The sequence below is a fragment of the Myxocyprinus asiaticus genome, chromosome 26, assembly GCF_019703515.2.
Source record: "Myxocyprinus asiaticus isolate MX2 ecotype Aquarium Trade chromosome 26, UBuf_Myxa_2, whole genome shotgun sequence".
In the NCBI taxonomy this organism is placed as follows: domain Eukaryota; kingdom Metazoa; phylum Chordata; class Actinopteri; order Cypriniformes; family Catostomidae; genus Myxocyprinus; species Myxocyprinus asiaticus.
In genome coordinates, this window is record NC_059369.1 from 28568859 (window position 1) to 28592332 (window position 23474).

The window sequence follows — 23474 nt, forward strand, 5'->3', positions numbered from 1 at the left end:
CTTATTTTTTCACCATTGAACAAACTGACATTAGATCTGGTTTGTGGAAGGACCCTATTAGAGCAACATCCAAATCAATGCAAAGTAGCACTTAAGAACAAATTATAATGTAAAGCATGCATTAATGTGTACACTTTGCTGTCTAATTCAAACACCTAAATCCCAAATATATTTGGGAATTTGATCTTAAAACTTCTATTGTCTCTCTAGAAGCGCTTGGAACTTCTTTGTCAGACTGGTTACATTATTGATATCATGCTCAAAATTGAGTGCCGAATACAGCTTTTCTGAGTCAAAGGTGCTCCTAAAGCTTGCCTTCATGAAATTGAGAAAAGTATCTGGCCTCAAATTTGTGACACTTTTTTTTAACTCACAAACTAAAATGTTACATTCTGCATTGAAGAAGTGAGGGGCCGTTCACTCAGAATTTGTTTTTACATCAGTCTGCGCTGTCTTTCAATTGTTTGTCTGTCAACATGTGCTTAACAGACCTCTTTGGCAGTTGAGCCGCATCACTGTTTTTAAGAGTCTTGTGCTGAAGCATCGTGTTTTTTTAGATGACATGACAAGTGAGGGGGTGTTCACACCGAATGCATTTTTGCATCCATCTGCGCTGTATTTCAGTTGTCTTCCTTCATAAACATGCTCTAGATGGACATCTTTAACCGTTTTGCGCGTCTTGCTTTCTTTGCAGCATCTCATGCAGGAGTGCTGCGTTTTTTAGGTTCTGTGTCAAGTTGAAAAGAATTTGAACTGTTAAAAATATGTCTTGTGGGGGCCTGGGTAGCTCAGCGAGTAAAGACGCTGACTGTCACCCCTGGAGTTGCGAGTTCGAATCCTGGGTGTGCTGAGTGACTCCAGCCAGGTCTCCTTAGCAACCATATTGGCCCGGTTGCTAGGGAAGGTAGAGTCACATAGGGTAACCTCCTTGTGGTCGCTATAATGTGGTTTTCGCTCTCGGTGGGGCGCGTGGAGAGTTGTGCGTGGATGCCATGGAGAATAGCGTGAAGCCTCCACATGTGCTATGTCTCCACGGTAACACGCTCAACAAGCCACGTGATAAGATGCAGAGGCAACTGAGATTCGTCCTCCGCCACCTGGATTGAGGTGAGGCACTACGCCACCACGAGGACCTCGAGCGCGTTGGGAATTGGGCATTCCAAATTCGGGAGAAAAAAACATGTCTTGTTCTGCTCTACTCCTGGAATTGCATCTAGATTTTTTGCACAAGGATGCAGTCTGTGCTGTTCACAGACATCTTTGACCTTTGCACTGTGTCTCATTGTTTGTTCAGTGACTTGTGCAACAGCGCTGCATAGTTAAAAAGAACTTACATTTTTAAAAATGCATCTCGAGATATCTGCGTTCTGTTCTGTTCTGTTCATTGCATTGTATCTTGCTTTGTTAGTGCAACAGTGCATTTGATCCTGAACGGCCACTAAGATTGTAGCCATGCATTACCAAGTCTTAAACACATAAGACTCTATTAAATTATATATTCAAATTATATAGATGGGAAACTAAAAATAAAACATGAAAGAATGGAAATACCATTTTCAATAAAACGTCTGTTTTCTAGTATTGTTAATTTCCAGAGACATGAGGGCACTATTACTACCACATACTTCTGGTGGCATGCATACCACTGTTTGAGAACGCCTGATTTAATATATGTTGTAATCTACTTATGAGAATCTTTCAGTTTCTCTTTTTCTGTCTTTAGTGCTGTGAAAGTGAATGAGTAGGCTGTATGTGCAAATGAATGAATTGTAAAGCAGCATGATCCTCATGTTGTAGCAGTACAATTTTCCTCTGAAAGTTCCCTTGCGGTCTCCAGTTCATTGTTGTCCAGAGCTTGGGCTTCTTTTATGAGTTCACCATGCAGCGTTTTTCTGTGGAGGCTTTATTTTATACATTGCATTCATGTCCCACAGCTATATTTGGTTGGCATGAAGATTGTGAGACTCCATCCTGCCATTGTGCTTCAAGAAAAGCTTCAGCCCCAGTGTGTACTGTATGCTTTTGAAATGAAGAATATTGTTGTAAAGCTTCTCACTGTGACTTTTACAGTGTTCATTGTACAGTGTTGGTCTTGCTATAGTGTGTTGAACAGCTGTGTTTCTGTCTGTAAAGCACTAACATAAGGAGCTGTTTCTGTGAAATGTCTTGTAGGTGAGTGGGACAGAGACTCTGAAAGGACGGCCAGCCAAACCAGTGAAGGTGGCAGAAAGTGACATTGATGTGAGTATAGAGGACAAAACAATTGTCACCTGACTCCTTGATTATGTAAAATCACTTGTTGCTATGCACAAAAATTACAACCTTTCATTTTCAGGGAATTCACTTTATTTATTTCTGTTTCAAACAGAAAGAAAAAAATATTTAAACTTTGGACTTAAGACTTAAACTGCATATTCAATTTGTTTATCCTTCTTAGTACATAGTATATAAATGTTAAAGTACAGTAGCAGTGCATTCAGTGTGTTATCATTTTTTGCTTGTGCAGGTTAATGGTCGAGAGGCACCGCTGTATCTCCCCCAGAACAGCTATTTTGAGCTAAATGTGAAATGTCGTAAAGATTTTATTGACTCCCATTTAATCCACCAAACCACTTAAAATGATGTGTGACTACATTCTTATACTGAACATAAATCATTTCAACCAAAAATCAGCCTCAGATTTTCTGACTTTGTTATACGTACAACCTGATTTGTTATGAAATCCTGCTCTTGTCCATGTCAGAAAAATAATATTGTTGTTGCTCTGAAGTGTCTGCAGTGGCTGCTGGGTCACTAGGTGAATTGAAAACAATGTCCAGAAATAAGATTAGTGTGTTAGTAAAAAAAAAAAAAAAAAAAAAAAGAAGGACATTTGTGCTGTGCTTTTTATTGAAAGATTTTAATAACATTGGTATATGTACAAATGTTGTTGTATGGGAGATCCTACTTTATGGCACCACTTGGTCATTCACCCATATCATATTTCTCATTGGACTGTTTTGTAAGTGAAATACACAGAGGGATATCACTGTTCCATAATTAACATTCATTGTTTATTATAACAATGCTGAAAGAAAAGATGATATAACAGCAAAAATATTGTTTTACATCTGATCAATTTACCCACCAACTGTATGCACAAAATCTCTCCATAAACCAAAAACATGTAAACAGTGTAACTATGAGGATTTTCATTATCTATGCATTGTACTTGCCACATTTTCTAAAGTGAAGTATACGATCTCTTCTGTGATACAAAATACAAAATCATGTAAATTATTTTAAAAAAAGTTAGTATTGTGACAGATTAATTTTTTAGTGTTACTAAAAATTAAATGTTACTCTATTGTTATGAAACGATTTAGTTGGTAAAGCTCTATTTCCCATTGTAGGTGACACTGAGCCGACTGTGCGAACAGGACAAAACCTTGCAAGAGCTTGAGTTCAGGCTCAGTGGGCTGAAGGATGATAAGGTGTGGTACATTTCCTGAAGAAGATCTCCAGATATAATGGTAACATTGTTCTCATTGTTACATATCAGTATTAATATATTTGTTCTTTCTTTGTAGGACAAGCTGGAGTCCGTTCTGGATGTGTCTCACCAGCAGATGGAGCAGTACCAGGATCAGCCAGCTCATGCTGAGAAGATCGCCTACCAACAGCGTCTCCTACAGGAGGACCTGGTCCATATTCGAGCAGACATGTCTAGAGTGTCAACGGTGAGTGTAGTATGTTGGCTAATGTGTACTCAATTTATGTATATGTTTATCCATATTTGGCTAGAATTCTTTCCCCGAAATCATAATAAAGAATTGTTTCAACGAGTGTTTGGCTGATGCATATTTATTGTAATATTTATCCACAGTAAATGTCTTGAAAGTATAGAATTAATAATAATTCCTGCATGTATTTGTTTGTGGTGTTTAGGAGATGGAGAGAGCATGGGATGAGTACAGCAGACTTGAGCGGTCAGTGGAACAGCTGAGAGACGTCCTGCAGTCTCAGATGAATCTCTGCACATCACCTCAGGTCTCTTTCTTCATCTTTGTCTCTATTTCTTCATAACCCTTTTTTATTATTTTCATTTCTGTCTTGCTAACGCTCTCCCTTTTTCAATTTCCTCTGTTTGTCCTTCTTCTTTCTATTCGTCTGTAGTCCTCACTATTTGAAAACCTCATAAATCCGCCAAATTATTTTTTGCTTCAAATCTTCTGATATCAACAAGTTTCTGTGAGGGTTAGGTTTAGGGGTGGGGAATAGCAAATATCATCACTTTTGAAAGAAACTCATTGCCCCTATGTGATGTCCTCACTGATATATTAAATCCAACATGTGTGTGTGTTCTCAGGAGAAGGCTCTGTTGAGGAGGGAGCTCTGGAGGATAGAGGATGTGATGACTGGACTCAGTTCCACCAAAGAAACTTTTAAAATCACCATAGACTCAGTGAAAGACCCAGGTAAGAGTGATTTACACTCTCGTTAGACAGGCTTAATAAACACACTGCAAACTTCCTCTTAATATAATACTGTGTACACGTGCATGTTTTTGTCCAGAGAGAAAACTTGTGCCTTCAGTGACAGAGTCAACAGTGCCTTCTCGGTGCATGACCCCATCAGCTGGTGAGACGCGGTCACCCATACGCAGTCTTACCTCCAGTCCGTTATCACTGCCCCCGGACAACGAAGCTACCCTGCAGCATCCTCAAGCTGTGCCAAAATGGGTATGTGGTCTCATACGTTTGATTAGTTTCAAAATTCCAACATATAAGAAACAACTATAACCCCAATTCCGAAAAAGTTGGGACAGTATGAAAAATTTTAATAAAAACAAAAAGGAGTGATTTGTAAATTACAGTTGAAGTCATAGTTTACATACACTTAGGCTGAAGTCATTAAAACCAATTTTTTAACCACTCCACAGATTTAATATTAGCAAACTATAGTTTTGGCAAGTCCTTTAAGACATCTACTTTGTGCATGACGCAAGTAATTTTTCCAATAATTGTGTACAGACAGATTGTTTCACATTTAATTGACTATATCACATTTCCAGTTTGTCAGAAGTTTACATACACAAAGTTAACTGTACCTTTAAGCAGTTTGCCTCTTTGCTTGACATCATGGAAAAATCAAACGAAATCAGCCAAGACCTCAGAAAAAAGAATTGTGGACCTCCACAAGTCGGGTTCATCCTTGGGAGCAATTTCCAAACACCTGAAGGTACCACGTTCATCTGTACAAACAATAGTACACAAGTATAAACACCACAGGACCAAACAGCCATCATACCGCTCAGGAAGGAGACACATTCTGTCTCCTAGAGATGAACGCAGTTTGGTGCGAAAAGTGCAAATCAATTCTACCAAATACTAACAAAGTGTATGTAATCTTCTGACCCACTGGGAATCAAATCTCCAAAAAATTGAGATGGGCAATTTAAGACTAATAACAATTTGACAAGTTAAAATAACAAGGCAATGTGAAACACGAGATGTTAAACAGGTGAGGCAGTCATGCCATAGTATATAAGGAGCCTCCAAAAACAGCCTAGTCCTTCAAGAGCAAGGATCATACGAGACTTGTCAATTTACCAACAGATGCTTTAGCAAATAATCCAGCACTTTGAGAACAATGTTCCCCAAAGACAAATTAGAAGGATTTTGGGCGTTTCACCCTCTACAGTGCACAATATAGTTAAAAGATTCAAGGAATCTGGTCAAATCTTGGTGCGGAAAGGGCAAGATGAAAACCATTTCTGAATGCACGTGAACTCTGATCCCTCAGCCATCACTGTCTTAAAAAACATCATTCATCTGTAATGGATATCATTAACATGGGTTTGGGATTACTTTAGTAAACCTTTGTTAGTCAAAACCACTCGCCGCTGCATCCACAAATGCAAGTTAAGACTTTACTATGCAAAGCAGAAGCCATACATCAACACTGTCCAGAAGCACTACTGAATTTTCTGGGCTCGGTCTCATCTTAGATGGAAGGTAGAACAGTGAAACCGTGTTTTTTGGTCTGATGAGTTCACATTTCAAATAGTTTTTTAAAAACACAGCCGTCGTGTTCTCCGGTTCAAAGAGGAAAAGGACCATCCAAGCTGTTATCAGCATCAGGTCCAAAAGCCAGTGTCTGTATGGGCCAGGGGTGTGTCAGTGCCCATGGCATGGGTAACTCACACATCTGTTAGGGCACCATTAATGCAGACGGATATGTAAAAATTTTGGAGGAGCATATACTGCCATCCAGCACCGTCTTTTCCAGGGACGTCCCGGAATTTTCAGCAGGACAACTTCAAACCACATACTGGCCAAATAAGCAGAGAGTGTGGGTGCTAGATTGGCCTGCCTGCAGTCCTGATCGTTTCCAATTGAGAATGTGTGGTGCATTATGAAGAGCACAATACAGCAACAAAGAGGGGCCTGGGTAGCTCAGTGGTAAAATACGCTGGCTACCACCTCTGGAGTTCTCTAGTTCGAATTCCAGGGCATGCTGAGTGACTCCAGCCAGGTCTCCTAAGCCCGGTTGCTAGGGAGGGTAGAGTCACGTGGGGTAACCTCCTTGTGGTCGCTATAATGTGCTTCTCGCTCTCGGTGGGGCGCGTGGAGAGTTGTGCGTGGATGCCGTGGAGAATAGCGTGAAGCCTCCACATGCGCTATGCCTCCACGGTAACACGCTCAACAAGCCATGTGATAAGATGCGTGGATTGATTGTCTCAGATGCAGAGGCAACTGAGATTCGTCCTCCGCCACCTGGATTGAGGTGAGGCACCATGCCATCACGAAGACCTCGAGCACGTTGGGAATTGGGCATTCCAAATTGGGAGAAAAAGGGGAAAAATAAAAAAAAACAAAAAAAATACAGCAACGAAGACCCCGTACAATTGTACAGCTGAAGACCTGCATAATGGATGAATGGGGGGAAATTCCACTTTCTAAACTTAACAAACTTGTGTCTTCAGTGCCCAAATGCTTAATAAGTGTTATTGGAAGAAATTGATAAACACTCGACTGTCCTAATTTTTTTAGAGTGTGTTGCAATTATCTGATTTGAAATTACTATACTAAAAAATAAGGAAATTCACATTGTAAAACATCATATAATGTTTAGTTGTTGTACTTTCAATTTAGCAAAGGGTGAATATAATTTACAAATCACTCCTTTTTGTTTTTATTAGCATTTTTCATACTGTCCCAACTTTTTCGGAATTGGAGTTGTAATTAACTAACAATAAACGGTAGTTTCCTTAAGTGCATAATTTTGGTTTTCAGAAAGAGGATCATGCTCCTCCCAGACCGCCCTTGCCCCTCCTCTATGATGAGGACACACCCCCTGTTGTCCCTCCCCTTCCTAAAGAAACATCGGTGATCAGACACACGTCTGTTCGTGGCCTTAAGCGACAATCTGATGAGAGGAAACGTGACAGGGAGAGCAACTACATTAACGGAGATTGCAGGGTAAATTTAACTCACTCAAGTCAAGTCTCTTTTCATTGTGTGCAGTCAAGTTTTACTGAAAGGGTGAAGTCCAAATGTACAAATAATAAAGCAATACTGTAGTAGTTCTGCCAAAATAACAGTGCAACATGTAATGAGGAATTACCAAAGCATGCACAAGTAGAAATAACTGCTATTAACAGGTCTACTAACTGGTTTTAGAAAGTAGTTTTAAAATAATTATAAAAGCATTTATTTTTGAAAATAATATTATTTATTATAAAAAATAAGAATTAAGTGTTTAAAGCATCATAGGCCAGTTTTTGATTTGGTGAATAAAACTGAGCACATCTTACTCATGAATTTTAAATTGCAGATGATTTCAAATAAAACAACATGCCAAATGTTTTGTGTTTCCAGCCAAATGTTCTGATTTGAAGTTTCATACTTGTGAAACAAATTTTAGATCCATAATCCATAACCATTAACTGATTGATTTGCTCTTGAGATGTAAGCTTCGATAGGGACACAAAGTGAATTCTAAGGTCTAACATCTATAACATTTCAGTTAATTTCTTGTGACTGATTGCTTGCAAATTCAGATGAATAAAATGAAATGTTTGGGCTTCAGATGGAACTACGGTCCTTCCTAAGTGAACCAGAGCTTCCTGGAAGTGATTGTGGATCAGATCAGGTGGACCCAGGCTACCTGACCCTCCAAAGAAGAGGTGAAGCTCTTTTTCAAGACATACTTTTGTCCTGTAAAAGAACCATTCCCCAAAAATGTTACCACAATGTTATGGTGAATTAATTGATTTGTATGATACATTTGATACATTTGTATTTCTTATCATTCTAGTTATCTCCAAGACACAGGATGCTTTTAGGGGTAGAAATAAATGTTGGCCAGTTTTAATGCCAGTGTACCTGTAATGATAAAAGGTTTCGTGATCACTTAGGTCTGTCAGGCTCCTTGTCCAGGATAAATCAGTCCAGCAGTGTGGCCTCCTGCTCACTGAGGAGAGGAGATTCAGCATTACACACAATGGTGAGTGCCAAGATGCTGTAGAACACAATTCTAGAGGAGTTAGCAAAATTGATCATGCAAACTTTTATGTTGCCTCATTCTGGAATAGTTTTCTATTTTCTAACATCATTTTTCAAAGTACTGTATGTACAGAATTTTTTTTTAAAGTCTTAGTTTTTGTTTGAGGAAACTGAACATTGAATGAATGAACGGTACACTTATGTAGCACTTTTCTGACACTACACTCAAAGTGCTTTTACATGAGTTTCTCATCAACCACCACCAGTGTGCAGCATCCACCTGGATGATGTGACAGCAGCCATAGTGCGCCAGAACACACCACACACCAGCTATTGGTAGAGAGGAGAGCTTATTTTATGTGTCTTCCAACAGCTTTCTGAATATGCCCCCTGTCTGCTATTAAAAGTACAAACAAATAGCCCCGTCCCCCAACTCACGCCATTGGTTGAATTAATGTTATTGTGTCTGTATGGACAGGTCATTCAAAACAAACAGAGGTATTTTCATAGCGCCACAGAGACACTGTGTTTACAGTTTTCGAGAAAATTAACCTACAAATGGCTAACTTACAGTTGTCTCTGCATATTAAGTTGGGATAAGAGAAAGTTTTTTTAACACAGATAAAGTTACACACTTCAGATTTAAGGGCTGTTCACAATGCTGTGTAATATTCTCTCATCCCTGTCTTTCTCTCTCTCGATTTCCTCTCCCATGTAGGAGAGACCAAAGAGTGCCTTGGAGCGGCTGTACTCAGGAGAGCCTCAGCCTGATCATCAGCCAACGCAGAGAGGGAGGATGAGTGTGGAGGAGCAGCTGGAGAGGATGAAACGGCACCAGAAAGCTTTAGTGCGCGAGCGCAAACGTAACTTGAGTCAGGGTGAGCGACAGTCCATCGGCTCCTGCGCCTCCACTCGACCGGTCAACTCTGACCCAGGATTAGTACGTTACTCCCTGCTAAATAAACACAGGGACCCTTGCTTTGCCCCTCCCCCATAAGGCCATGAGACACACAGAGCTAACATGCTAACACACCTTTTATCCCATGAACAAAGCACAGCTTTACATTAACAGGCTGTGGGTGGGCAGGGCCATGCTGAAGGCTTAGGTATTTGCCAGAATATCTGCCTGTCTGTTTTGGACAGATACATGGAGTGATAACAGTCCTGCACTGGATTCCTGGCTTCTCCTGCACAGACTTGTGAATATACATTATTTGAATGTGAAAAGAAAAGGATAACCCTTTCCCTGACTGCCTTTCCGATCTCCCAATATGGATCTGAAAAATATTTTTTATGCCTGTCTTGTCAAACGTTAATTACTAATTTATTTATTAAATAATCTAAATATATTTTCTGAGATCAGTTGTATAAGTTATATTTTGTATGAAGATATTATGGTGGTAAGAATTGACCCTGTTGCCTCAGATTTACAACATTAATTGTTGATAATTAACTGGGTATGAAGGTATTTTTGTGTGCAATCAATCTTAATCATCTCATTCTTAATAATTCATAATCTCCTACAGCAGAACAAATCAGTCAAGTGCCTCTTTATTCTGACCTGAGTATCACAATCAGAAACATTCTGCTTCAACTGAAACTCTCTGAGACTCATTTTAAATGTAACTATTGCCCAAAATGTGGTCAGATATTTTTATAGTGAATTCGACTTGTCATTTTTAACACCTGTTGTTGTAGATATTGTGAAGTATTTGTTTGCTAATTTTAGCAAATGGTATTCGAGTAGGACCATCGTGTCTTGATTAGCAACCTAATGCTGAATCGGGTAATTTAGATTTGGCCCAATCAGCAATGCTTAACCATGTTTTCATTTCTATTTACATAATATATTCATTCATTTGGAAGACAATTTTATCCAAACTTATTGTACATTCAAGGTATTTATTTATTGGAATAAAACCCATGACCTTGTTGTTGCTAGAACAATTAATCAGAGTGTAATTAGCAGGATCTGGCTGATATTTGGACTGTTTCTTCGCTCCTTATCATTCATACTGTATATTGCCTTTGTCTTTTTAAAATTATGCTGCATTCAAGGGTATTTCTGTCACTCCTTTGCTCTAATCCAAGACTTTCACTGACTTCAGCAATTGATTATGTCAATGTTGGGATCTGCTCCAATTCCATTCAAGCACTTAATCCAATTGAAAACCAATGCAATACTCATTTCAGAGCTAAATGGAACTGCTTTTTGTAAGAGAGATACAGTAGTCATGCTGCCAAGCCATTTTTTGATTCATGAGACTATTAACAATGATAAGATTAAAATCTTTCGTAAAAAGAACCTGATCGTGGTTTTTGTCAGTCACTTATAGCTATAAAGTCTGACAAACAGACACGAAAACAAAAAACATCTCAGCAATAGTTAAAATAACAAATGATTACAGCATTTATAAAAGATGTTATTAAATTACTCATGATTTAGTTTGAGTTACCATAAGTTTGAAATTTGAATCTTTTAATCCCATAACTAATTTGGTTCACTCATTGAAATGTTAAAAATATTCACTCATTCACAAGTATGTAAATCATTGTGAACAGCTGCTAATGAGACCTTTCATTTACTAACCCGAGTTTCAAAGTGTAATTTTTATGTTATATTAACATCCCCTACACGTGAAAGCCTATATCTATAAATATTTGGCTCAATGTGACAGAATTGTTTTAGAATTTTTTTAAAGACCCCATGAAATCTAAATTTTAGTTACTCAAATTGTGAGTCCATGTCTGTTATTCTCAAATTGTGAACCTCATATTTTAAAGCCATCTTGATGCTAGTGTACTCCTGAATTTTACAAAATTAACTTTCAGCATTTAAAATGTCTTTCTCTTCTGGGAAAACGAACTAAAAGATTGAATACTCATCTTACACTCAGGAGAGTATCTAAATTTATGTCCAATAAAATGCTCGAGAATTAGCAATAGCAAATCGCAAATCATGGATCTGAGTTTCAACGTAAAAATATCTATTGGCTATTTAACCCTTTCATACTGTGGCAGCGGGGGCGTGGTCAAGCATCTCTCCGGAGAGAGAGAAAGCAGTAAAGGCGCTTACACCTGAGATAAATTATGTCTAACACCTGTCTCTAATTTCAGTGAGCACGGGGAGAGCGGCATAAAAAGAGCCACACCGCAAATAGACGAGAGAGAGAATTACAGGCAGCTGTACTGTGTGTGTGTTTACGGTTGTGTGTTTAAGTTGTTCATTAAATTATTATTTAAGTTGTCAAGCCGGTTCTCTGATGCGCCGTCGCGTGGTCCTCGATCACTCCTCCGCCCTCTCAGGCGGACGGCAGCCGCTCCTTCCTGGGTGGACCGGAGTCCCGTGGGGACACTCCTCCGCCCCTGGCAGTGGCCCTACCACTCCAGGCGGTCGGGGAGTCGCTTCCCTCCTCCCCCCACGGACGGCGGTCTTCTCTCGACCCCTCCGTGTTCCCGGAGGACGGCAGGGCACTCCTCCGCCCCCGGCAGCGGCTCCCTCGCTCCCGGCAGTCGGGGAGTCCCGTCCCCACTCGCCTCGCGGACGGCGGACGTTCCCCGTGTCTGGGTGGTCGGGCTACTCCGTCACCCGTCGGATGGCAGCGGCGCTCCCCTGGGTGGACGGCAGTGTCGAGGACTCTGTGACAGGAATCCCTCCTCCTTCCTGGGTGTCGGCACCAGTGTAAGGGGGTTCAGTGGAAAGGAGGAGGCGAGAACCAGCTTGACAACTTAAATAATAATGTAATGAACAACTTAAACAAACACACAACCGTAAACACACACACACACACACATACACACACAGTACAGCTGCCTGTAATTCTCTCTCTCGTCTACTTGCGGTGTGGCTCTTTTTATGCCGCTCTTCCCGTGCTCACTGAAATTAGAGACAGGTGTTAGACATAATTTAGCTCAGGTGTAAGCGCCCTTACCGCTTTCTCTCTCTCCGGAGAGATGCTTGACCACGCCCCCACTGCCACACATACGTACCATCACAATTATGTGACGGTTAATAACTGGGCCCTGCAGAGTAGCCTCACACATATGTGTTTCTGCTACAGCCTTATACATTACAAGCTGCCAGATTCAAATCGGCATTCGCACTGACACAGGCTGCGCTGGTCAAGCGCCTGTAATTTATATTTGCTCAACCATACAATCTTTTAAACCACAGAATACATTTATTTTATATACATACATTCAACTCGTCACCAAAGTACCATGAAAACAAAGTGTACAGCTCTTATACGCACAGTCAATACATCAAGCGCAATCTTCCTCCGATGTGTGCTGCCATTTGTTTACATTAGTAGCGGTTGTCATTCGTCAAACAAACAGCTACTCAAAGAGTCTTTCAAGCACATAATATGTTTATTTTATGTAACAAACAGCCAAATTGTCACCAAAGTACCACAATAACAGTTCACAGCATGTATATGCACAGCCATCATATCTAAACGCGATCTTCCCATGCACGCAGCCACGTCTGCTGATTAGGTGCAGATGCAGTTTTCATTCACACAAACAGCAGCTCAAACAGTCTTTTCAGGCATATAATACATTTGTTTTCTGAAACAGACAGCCCGTCTATCACAAAAGCACCAAGATAACAGTTTACTCACAGTGAAAACATGCTGATTGAGCGCGATTATCCGATGCGTGCAGCCAAGTCTGTTTACATTAGTGCTTGTCACACACACACAGAATGTCTGAGATGTCAAACAGTGCATAGGCAAACCGGACTGCTGATATTATTTGTTCATTTGTTTTTTATAGCTATAAAAATGAAATAAATAAAACAAAAACAGTACAGCAGACATAACCCATTTGTTCACATGTTTACTATAATTTGACAAGAAATCAAAAGTTAAAATTAAAATATAAATACTCTGCCCCTCTCTACCGGCTGTGCAGTTTCACATGCAAAAATAACTAACTCCAGGGAGCACTGCAGGGGAATGTAGACCCTACTCATGAAAAGGTTCAATTAAAAGGGATGACCCCTTTAAAACAGTATTTTTTCAATATGAAATACGTCAACACAGGAAATAAAACTGTGCACGTCAAGCCATTTCACGGGGTCTTTAACTTCACCAGCACCTTCATCACTGTTAACCTGTTTGTCAGTAGGCAGTGATGTTGTACACTGTTATATAATTTCTATACCATGGCTAAAAGAAAAAATGTGATACAAGTGGACTAACTGTAAAACAGTAATATAATGTTGTTATGTTCATTAATACACTTCTGAACTCAGTCACTTCATATTCTCTTTATTTTCTAAAATTGAGGTTTTCACTGAAGGTACAAATAAAACCAGAATATGGATAAACACCTTGTTTTTTTTTATTTCAGTGTATCTTCATAAGTATATCTGACAAACTGAATTGATTTTATTCACTGTGCTCATGTCAATAAGTGGGGAAATGAATGAATGGTTTTGCATGATGATTTTTAATTGTTAAAGCATTAAATACATTTTGCACTTTTGCAAGCTGTTATGCATGGCTTGATGAGTTCAACTACAAAATTCTACAAGTCGGCATGTTGTAATTTGGTGATGGATTTGATCATTTGTAACAATGATACAACTATCTACTGCCTGTAATTACATACACTGTCTTTTACGTGTAATTACTGTTGCTTTCTGTTCTTTTTGTGTCTTAACCACCATTTGCTTCATCCACAAATCCAGAAATGAAAATTGATGTTGTTCCAAACCTGTATGACATTCTTCTGTGGAACACAAAAGGTAGATGTTGGGCAAAATATAAGCCTCTGTCACCACTGACTTTTATTGTATGGAGAGAAAAAAATGAAAGTGAATGGTGACTGACTGGGACTAACATGCTTCTTAACATTGTGTTCCACAGAAGAAAGAAAGTCAAATTGGTTATGTAAATTATGACAGAATATTCATTTTCTGTCAATTCAAGTGCAGAAGACACTGCTTGCATGAAACAACTGTAAGATATTCTCTTCTATGCAGAAAAAAATATTTTCCATAAGCTGTTAAAGGTATAGTTCACCCAAAAATGGAAATTCTCTCATTATTTACTTACACTCATGCCATGCCAGATGTGTATGACTTTCTTTCTTCAGCTGAACACAAACAAATGTTTTTAGAAGAATATTTCAGCTCTGTTGGTCCATTCAATGCAAGTGAATGGGTACCAAAATTTCTAAGCTCCAAAAGCAGATAAAGGCAGCATAAAAGTTATCCATATGATTCCAGTGGTTAAATCCATATATTCAAAAGTGATAGGATAGGTGTGGGTGAGAAACAGATCAACATTTAAGTCATTTTTTGCTCCAAATCTCCACTTTCACTTTCACATTCTTCTTCTTTTGTTTTTGGCGATTCACATTTTTCATGCATAGTGTCACCTTCTGGGCAGGGAGGAGAATTTGTAGTATATAAAAAAAGGACTTAAATATTTATCTGTTTCCCACCCACACCTATCATGTCACTTCTGAAGATATAGATTTAACCACTGAAGTCTTATGAATTGTTGTTATGCTGATTTTATGTGCTTTTTTGAGCTTCAAAATTTTGAGACCCATTCACTTGCATTGTGAGGTCCTACAGAACTGAAATATTCTTCTAAAATTCTTTGTTTGTGTTCAGCAGAGGAAAAAGTCACACATCTGGCATGGCATGAGGGTAAGTAAATAATCAGAGAATTTTCCTTTTTGGGTGAACTATCCCTTTAACAAAGGAATTTCTATTCACTGTTTGTACCAGTTATTCTATCCACAATTTATTATAATTTCTTGATTGATATCAGCTTTCCTAGTCACCTGTATGTAAGAGATATTGTGTCTGATCCTTATTAGGTTTTATATCCAGGAAAAAGGCTCATATGGGGAATTATAGTGTATGACGCCTAAATGCTGTTTGTCTTTGCCTTAGTAGGGCTGGGAGAAAGACATTACTTTACAGCAATCAGAACATACAATGCAGAAGAAAAAACGTCAGCAGCCTGCATCAGATGAATGGATTGCGGTTCAGGCCAGGCCAATGAATGAACTGGACTTTGAGTTTGATCTTACCCAAGAGGTATATTACAGAAATATTAAAAGACATTTGCTGTTATTGTGCGCTTCCATGCTTGAAAAGCTTCCCAAATCCACCTGATTGTCAGTACCTTTTTTGTGCAATTGTTCTGTGGTTATTGCTGGACTCGGCACCCCCACCCCACCTCAGCTCTCAATGCCCCAGAAAGTGCCCATCCCAAAGAGACTACTGGACATGGAATCAGATGAAGACCTAAGTCCAGAGGAGGAGGAGGCTCGCTCTCGAAATGTAGCAAAGATAAAAAGCCTTTTGTCCCGGCCAAGGTATGGTGGTAAATTGAGAAATCAACAGCTGTAAATGGATGAGAACTGTATGTGTTTATATGCTAAGTCTTTTGTACATATGATGTAATGAAATGTCAAATGTGATTGAAATGAACAAGAAATTCTGCACATTTTCTAAAGTGGTTATTTTGAATAAGCATCTTAATTTGTTTCTAAAAAAAAAAAAGCATCTTGCTGTCTTAAAAGTATTTGCAAAAGTTGACAAATTGTGCCCTATAACTATTGCCCCAGTATCTACACTATATCAATATAACCCCCCAGGGGCCTTTTACTCCTAGTGAGGGAGACTTTTACCTCAAGTGTGCCCCCTGCCACCTTTATTCAAAACAACCTGTTGTTATTTCTTTTCACACAAATTATGTTGCTACATCAATGTTCAATACAAATAAATGCATTTCTTGAATCTTGATACACTGTGACCAAAAAAAAAAAAAGAACAAAAAAAAAGAAGCACATTTTCCTTAAAGGTGCTGTAATTTTAATGTTCTGAAGCCTTCATGTGACTGAGCCATTGAATTAGCCATGCCCCCTCATTCCAAAACCCGGCCTCCAAAGATAATTTTGAGACCAAAACCACGCAAAAGAGCAGCATTTTTGTTCCTGTGGCTGTCAAATTCAACAGTGGCACAATAACGCCCTCAACTGACAAACATTATGAATCATAGCCTTAATGACCCACTTCAAATATAACACTATGAGAACAATTAAAATGATTAACAGGTGAAAAGCTTCAATGTCCACAGTCTGAGGACACATTTTTGTTTGCTGTTTACAAAGTCTACAGCTGTCACAGAGACTGGTGAGATATCTCAAGGCACTTATTTCAATAATATCTTTAAGGGAATAGGAACATTTTTTGCATACTTTTCCATAAAAATAAAAAAAATAATAATAAAAAAATCGCCTTTAGCCCACTGGTTCCATATCACTTTAACATTTCCTTACACTTGTGTTGTTCTGTGATATTTGTTTTGAAAGTAAATTTTGTTGTTTTCTTTTGCAGGCCATGTCTGAAGACTAAAACTTGTTGAGAAGCTATCTTGGGTACCCAAATATCATTTATATATATATATATATATATATATATATTTATAATTCATATTTAATCTTTAAGGTACTCTGATGTTCAAAACTTTTTATATACTGTACAAGTTTTAACTCATTCTACTGTTGCACTTTGCCAACTACATTTCCAATTTAAACATTACATAAAAAGGCTCTTTTTAAAAAATGGTTTGCAAATTATGCATGCTGTTATTTTTATAAAAATCAAGTAATCATGCCTTAAGGTACTTTTCTGTTTGCAGTGTTGTGTATTGTAACGTGATTGTTTAAACTGATAAAAAAAATTCTAAATGTAAAAAAAAAAACATTTTTTGTTTCCATTCACCAAAACTCAATAAATCAGCCGTCTATGTGTTATTAGTTTCACATTCAAATTCTAATTCTTATACTCCATGCCATACAATAATTGTGGATCTCAACCTCAAAAACACTGTTTGTGTGTCACAAGTTTATTACAGATGAAGGCATTGCATGTCCTTTTTAAAATGTCATCTTATTCAAAACTTAATAACAGCCTTGTTAAAGGTGCTGTAAGCGATTTCAGCATTCTGAAGCTTTCACTTGACTGAGCCGTTGAATTAGCCACGCCCCTCATCCAAAACCCCGCCCTCCAAAGATAATTATGAGACCAAAACTGAGCAAAAGAGCAGCATTGTTTGTTCCCATGGCTGTCAAATTCAACAGTGGCACAATAGCGCCCTCAACTGACAAACATTATGAATCATAGCCTCAAATGGTCTGCTTCAAATACAGCACTATGAGGAGCAAAATGATTGACAGGTGATGTCTGCAGTACGCAGACACATTTTTGTTTGCACTTATTTCATGAATATCTTAATTAGGATAAGGGAGTAGGAACATTTTTTGCATACTTTTCCATGAAAGAATCACTTACAGCAACTTTAATAGGTGTTTTAAGTATAATTTAAGTATCACTTATTTAAAAAAATTTCTGGAACGTATTGATTTTTTAGATCTCAATTCTAATCAAAGAACCTTGTTTAACTCTTTATTGACATCAAGTTTTTTTCAAACTCCTTTAAATACACACAATTGACATTTTTATCTGTATATTTCCTCCATTTCATTCTTCTTGACTAATAGACCTGATAATTCATAAACAATCCTGCTTAAAGGAACAGTTCCTCAAAAATGAAAATTCTGTTATCATCTACTCACCCTCATGTCTTTCGAAACCCATACACTATTTTTCCCCTTACCCTCATTTCATTAGAAATCATCTGGGTTTCAAACAACAAGAGGAAGAGGGTGAGTACAGAACTTTCATTTGCGGGTGAACCATTCAATAGGGAGAAAATCAGTTCCCACTGTGATTCGATAAGGCCAAGCAAGTCCAAATAACTTGGCAGGCACAGACAAAATGACATTGAAAATTGAAAAACAATTTTTGAGGAAATAAAAAATGTGCCATCATTACTTACTAAAGGGAACACTTTAGAAGATGAAAAGATTACAACAGCAAAAAATCTCAGTGTTATAAACATGTTTCCCTCCCATTTATGTTGCTTTTACAAATGCCATTTTCAATGTCTTTTTCTTGTCCTCTTTTGAGTCTGTGTCCTGCACCTGTTTCTTGAGCTCTGTGTCAGATGAAAGTGTTTTCTCTTCCTTGTGTTGTTCTAATGGTTGCTTAGGGGTCTTATCTGAACTCTCTGATTGCTCTGAGGCAGCAGTGCTCTGACACTCAGCTGGTGGATCGGGCTGTGAGGAGGAAGCAAAGCAGTTCAACAAATCAACAACAGAATCAAGCACACATTTTAAGTGTTTGGTTTTAATAAGTATGTTCATCAAATTTATCTCAAAGGGAAAGCTGCCCAGGAGTACTTCCAATCTGCAAATCTCTCAGTTCATTAATACCATCCCAACCCACAGCTTATGAGAGAGTGCTTTCACCTCACTAAATCCCAGACCACAGTGTCTCCTATTCCTTCCTGAAAGCTTTCCATCAAGACCCAGCCGGTACTGGTGCTCCAGCTCAGCAGTGATCTTCTGATCCTCTGTCCCTGGAAACAACACACAATCAAATAAAAAATATCACTATTTGTTTCCAGAACCCATATTTGTTCCCAAAAGTGTCCGTCATAGTTGGTTTCATCCATTGTATATCACCGGGTTCCAATGGTCATGGAAAACTTGGAAATACAATCTTGCAATAATTTAAAATGGCAAGCATAATTACCTACATTTTTGTGAATATAGATTTTTCAAGTTATTCTAAGTTCTAAAGAATTTCACTGGCTAAAAATTGCTCTTATGAGTGCAGTCCTTATATTGGGATTTTAAAAACCCTTCTCCTGTAATCAGGACCATAACCGCAATATACATGGAAGGGGACAAGTTCCCTCCAAGAATCAGATATGGCCAGATTTTCCCTCCCAATAATTGATATCCTTGTTGTTGTTCTGCTGCAGTCCATTGTGCATCGCCATCTAGTTGTCATTAAGTTGTTGCAGGAATAACATAAAGGTTTAAAAAAAGGTGTAATTTTTAGCATGCTCAGTAATCTAACACCGCTTGAGATAGCCAATCAAATCGATGAAGGCGGGAGCTGTGGGACTCAAGTTTCAAAAGCTAAGCAGAAACCTCATGGATTATTCCAGCGGCGCGCATCAGCAAGAAATTCATATTAAGAGTGTTAGTGTCATGTAAGATGAAAGTATCTAACTACACATGCAAAATTTGACCATTGTTTTATGATTAAAATGTTGTACCAACCAAAAGTAATTTCCAAGGGTGTAAACTATTCACCATTTGGTGAAATTCACTGTTTTGAATTGAAAATATGTCATGTACAGTATGTGATTCAGATGTCATTCATAATTGTGAATGTGAAAACATTAATGGAGCAGCTTTCAGCATGTCAGGCTTAAGATAAAGCACAAATGTGTGTGCATTGTAAAGAAATTGAATGAATTTGGTAATCTGGCAGGTTTTTGAAGGAGCTTTTAAGAAAATTCACTTGACATCGTCTAAGAAAATGATCAATAAAACACAAAGTAGAGCGTTATCACCCTCAGATTAGAACTGCGACTTGAGGCTTCCATTGAGTTTTAGGTTGTGACAAGGACAGACTAGTGTCATATGTTTTTAGTGCAAATATTATTAGGTTATCATTAACAGTCAATTTAAGATTTTCTGAATAATTTCTTTGTCTTTAATTCTGAATTTTGTACAGCATCTCCTAAGAGTCTTAATTTTAATTTTGAGTATGTCCTCGTCAAGTCTGTGCTCAAAAAATGGGCCACCAGTTAAAGTAGTTCACTTAAAAATGGAATATGTACTTTTACTCACTCATTTACTCACCCTTATGTTGTTCAAAACCCATATGCTGTTACTTTTTCTTGGAACATAAAGATAGATATTTTAAGCAGCTCTATTCCGTAGAATAACAGTATAAAGTGAGCAGGAGCTGTCAAGCTTCAAAAAGGACAAACACTATAAAGCACTATTAAAGGTTCAGTATGAAGACATCATAACAGTAGTCCAAATAACTTGTGCACTATGTTCCAAGCTTTCTGGGGCCATAGAAAAGCTTAGTGTTATATGGACTACTTTTATGGTATTTTCATGATGATTTTTTTCCCTCTTTGGACCTTGACAGCAGTGGTCAATATGAAGTGTTTTTGTATGTAAAAGAGCATCGTTAGGATTCTTGAAGAACATATTGCGTTAAGACTCAGTGGGGAGGGGGAGGAGGGGGAGGGACAATGAGGCACAACATCATGACAGTAAATAATTTTGTGTATTTTCTTTTGCTAGCCAGCTGACACATTCATGTCATTTTACAGATACATCAGTGATGAAAACAAATTCAAATTATATTCGTCTTTTCTTTGATACAGCACAAAAAAGAAAGAAAAGATGACTGAAACTGGCATATTGCTAACAATGCAGACACAGTGTTTGTCTTGTACTGTGTGAACTAAAAAAATAAAAAAATAAAAAATAAAAACATATCTTTTAAAACTAAATTTTTTTATCAAATTTTGGTTGCATTTAAAAAAAACTTTAACACATTTAAAGCCTTTATTCAGAAAATTATAATTTTATCGCCTGTACTATTTTAAAGGACCGAGTACCATTATATTTGTGACCTCAACACCCGTGACCCCTCCACCCCAAATGTTCAAGAAATGGTTATGGCCTTGCCTGTAATCAAGAACGACTGAAAACAATCATGGCAATTGATTGGAACCATGATATCATGGAGATACTGTATTAATAAATTTTTTTTTTTATCCCCTTTTCTCCCAATTTGGAATGCCCAATTCCACTACTTAGTAGGTCCTCGTGGTGGCACGGTTACTCACCTCAATCCGGGTGGTGGAGGACTCAGTTGCCTCCGCTTCTATAACAGTCAATCCGTGCATCTTATCATGTGGCTCTTTGTGCATGACGACGCGGAGACTCACAGCACGGGAGGCTCATGCTACTCTCCGTGACCCACGCGCCCCATTGAGAGCAAGAACTCCTAATTGCGACCACAAGGAGGTTACCCCATGTGACTCTACACTCCCTAGCAACCGAGCCAATTTGGTTGCTTAAGAGACCAGGCTGGAGTCACTCAGCACACCCTGGATTCGAACTCACAACTCCAGGGGTGGTAGTAAGCGTTGAAGATACTGTATTATTACGCTAGTTGTTCTATATTGGCTACTACTTCAATAAACTGTATTGTAACCTTTGTCCTATGTGCACAATAAAATACAGGACATTACAGATACTTGGTAAAAAGCTAAAAACATGTTCTCTTTTAACAGCATCTTCGGAAAAGGATGTGTGGTGTACAGGATGACATCTTCATGCGCTCCCTACACAATTAGAGATTTTTAAGTATCTTGTTAAGCACAATGGGAAGTCACAATCGCTTGATGACCCGTCAAGCATTCAAAGCCAGCATCCTTTCACTTCCACTCTAGAGACCACTGCTGCCCCACACCGATGGATACTCACCACTTCGAAAATGGGACGTTGACTTGTGATCCCCAATAACAAGGCGTCCAGTGTGCTCTTTCTGTAAATAAATGAAAACACTTCTAAGCAAAAATGTGTGATCTCTTTCATGTTCAAACAGCAAATTGCAGATTATGATCATTTGAAACAGTTAACTGCAGATAATTTACTTATAGAAAGTATGTGACTAATGGAGTTTAACTGTACCTTTCCTGCTCCCATCAGTCTCAAAAACTTCTGCTTCCTTTCGTCTGTCCCCAAGTCCGCTGCTTCCCATTGTGTGGATCCGGTCTGCATTGACAAGCCAAATCAGATTAAACTGAACAATTAGGCAAGACAAGTTATTTACATTAATAGCATATTTCATACATAATGGTAATTAAAAGTGCCTTACATAGACGTGAAAAGAATGCACATAAGAAAATGAAGGCACATAAAAGTCCATTATAAAACCCAAGGGCGTAGATTTGGCTTGAACATTGAGGGGGTTACAGTGTGAAGAATTCACATGTTTCCATTGATCATTGTATAAATATGGGGGGGGGGGGTATCCTGGAATCTAGGCCCCTGATAAAATCATACAGGACCATTAGGAATGCATCAACGTTTACAATTTATTTCTCATAATAAAAGTGATGTTTACTCTATTTACGAAAACACTTATATTATCTTAAACTGAACAATCTTGATATCTACCATGCTAGATATGCAAAGTCAAATATAGCTCAGAGAACAATACAGTACCCAAAACAGGCAAATATTTCACGACTTAAATGTGATTTTGATATAAATGTTTTGACTACACTTCAGACTGAAGTATATGCTTCTCCTTTGTCCCATTACAAACATTTAAAAAGCTAGCACTTTAGCTATTACTAACACATTGCTAACGTTGCAGGTTCGTCTAAATGTCAGAGCATTTTGTGTTGATTATAGTATGTATTATGATGGAAACCACATACTTCATCTGGAGATGCTGATCGTTTTGTACCTTTACATCTTTCGTCAGAAGAACTCATTTTGCAAGGTTTTCAACTACAGTAGTCAAATAAACATAGCTAGCGCCTGTCTGCTCCGGCGTTTTAGCAACTAGCGTACTGTTATGACCCTCAGCAAAATGCATCATGGGAGGTGTAGTTACAATGACGTGCCACAACTTTTCATGCCAAATATTAATTAGTAAATTCCAAACCACTTTTTTGGGCTTCAGAAATAAGTCAAAAACTTGTTTTGAGTGTATTTCACAATAAGAAATTTTATATCGATAACTCTGGTAATCTATGATCTATTTGGACAAAAATTATTATTGTTCATTTTGGGACATTAACGACACTACATTACTTTTTTTTTTCTTTATATTATTTAAATTCATTTATTTATTATTGTGCTTTAAATATGTTTAAGTGTGTTTTATGAATTATCTTTCCCTTTGTCTTCTTGGCCTGTTTTTTGCTTTTTTATTTATTTTTATTTTTTTTGCTATCTATATTCTATATACAGTACACACAGGCTATATATATATATATATATATATATATATATATATGTATATTGTCAGCTTTAAGCTAAGCTAAAATGCTATTT

The 23474-nt window shown here is 38.1% G+C and overlaps 2 protein-coding genes across 2 annotated transcripts in view; one reads left to right on the forward strand and one right to left on the reverse strand.

Annotated features, from left to right (window-relative positions):
- LOC127416799 (pleckstrin homology domain-containing family A member 7-like) overlaps nt 1–17592 on the forward strand; it is a 133222-nt gene extending 115630 nt beyond the window's left edge. The window contains exons 16-28 of the mRNA XM_051656347.1: nt 2173–2241; nt 3393–3473; nt 3570–3719; nt 3928–4029; nt 4349–4457; nt 4555–4721; nt 7278–7463; nt 8074–8170; nt 8402–8490; nt 9208–9429; nt 15406–15549; nt 15697–15830; nt 16855–17592. Coding sequence (XP_051512307.1) covers nt 2173–2241; nt 3393–3473; nt 3570–3719; nt 3928–4029; nt 4349–4457; nt 4555–4721; nt 7278–7463; nt 8074–8170; nt 8402–8490; nt 9208–9429; nt 15406–15549; nt 15697–15830; nt 16855–16882 — 1578 coding nt within the window. The 3' untranslated portion in view covers nt 16883–17592. The remainder of the gene's footprint in view (nt 1–2172; nt 2242–3392; nt 3474–3569; nt 3720–3927; nt 4030–4348; nt 4458–4554; nt 4722–7277; nt 7464–8073; nt 8171–8401; nt 8491–9207; nt 9430–15405; nt 15550–15696; nt 15831–16854) is intronic.
- Nucleotides 17593–17912: 320 nt separating this feature from the next.
- On the reverse strand, nt 17913–22992 carry LOC127416841 (small acidic protein-like). The gene is made up of 5 exons (XM_051656414.1): nt 22853–22992; nt 22098–22181; nt 21891–21951; nt 18831–18940; nt 17913–18638 (listed from the first exon to the last, which is right to left on the reverse strand). Exons 1-5 carry the CDS (start codon nt 22907–22909, stop codon nt 18435–18437), a joined length of 516 nt encoding a protein of 171 aa, XP_051512374.1. The 5' UTR covers nt 22910–22992; the 3' UTR covers nt 17913–18434.
- Nucleotides 22993–23474: the final 482 nt, after the last annotated feature.

What these genes read in the sequence shown, in the direction of transcription:
- LOC127416841 (XM_051656414.1), bottom strand. Translation starts at nt 22,909, where the DNA reads ATGAGTTCTTCTGACGAAAGATGTAAAGGTACAAAACGATCAGCATCT. An exon ending in GATCAGCATCTCCAGATGAA is followed by an intron (nt 22,182 to 22,852) that starts GTATGTGGTTTC and finishes TTGTCAATGCAG; the next exon opens with ACCGGATCCACACAATGGGA. An exon ending in GACTGATGGGAGCAGGAAAG is followed by an intron (nt 21,952 to 22,097) that starts GTACAGTTAAAC and finishes ATTTATTTACAG; the next exon opens with AAAGAGCACACTGGACGCCT.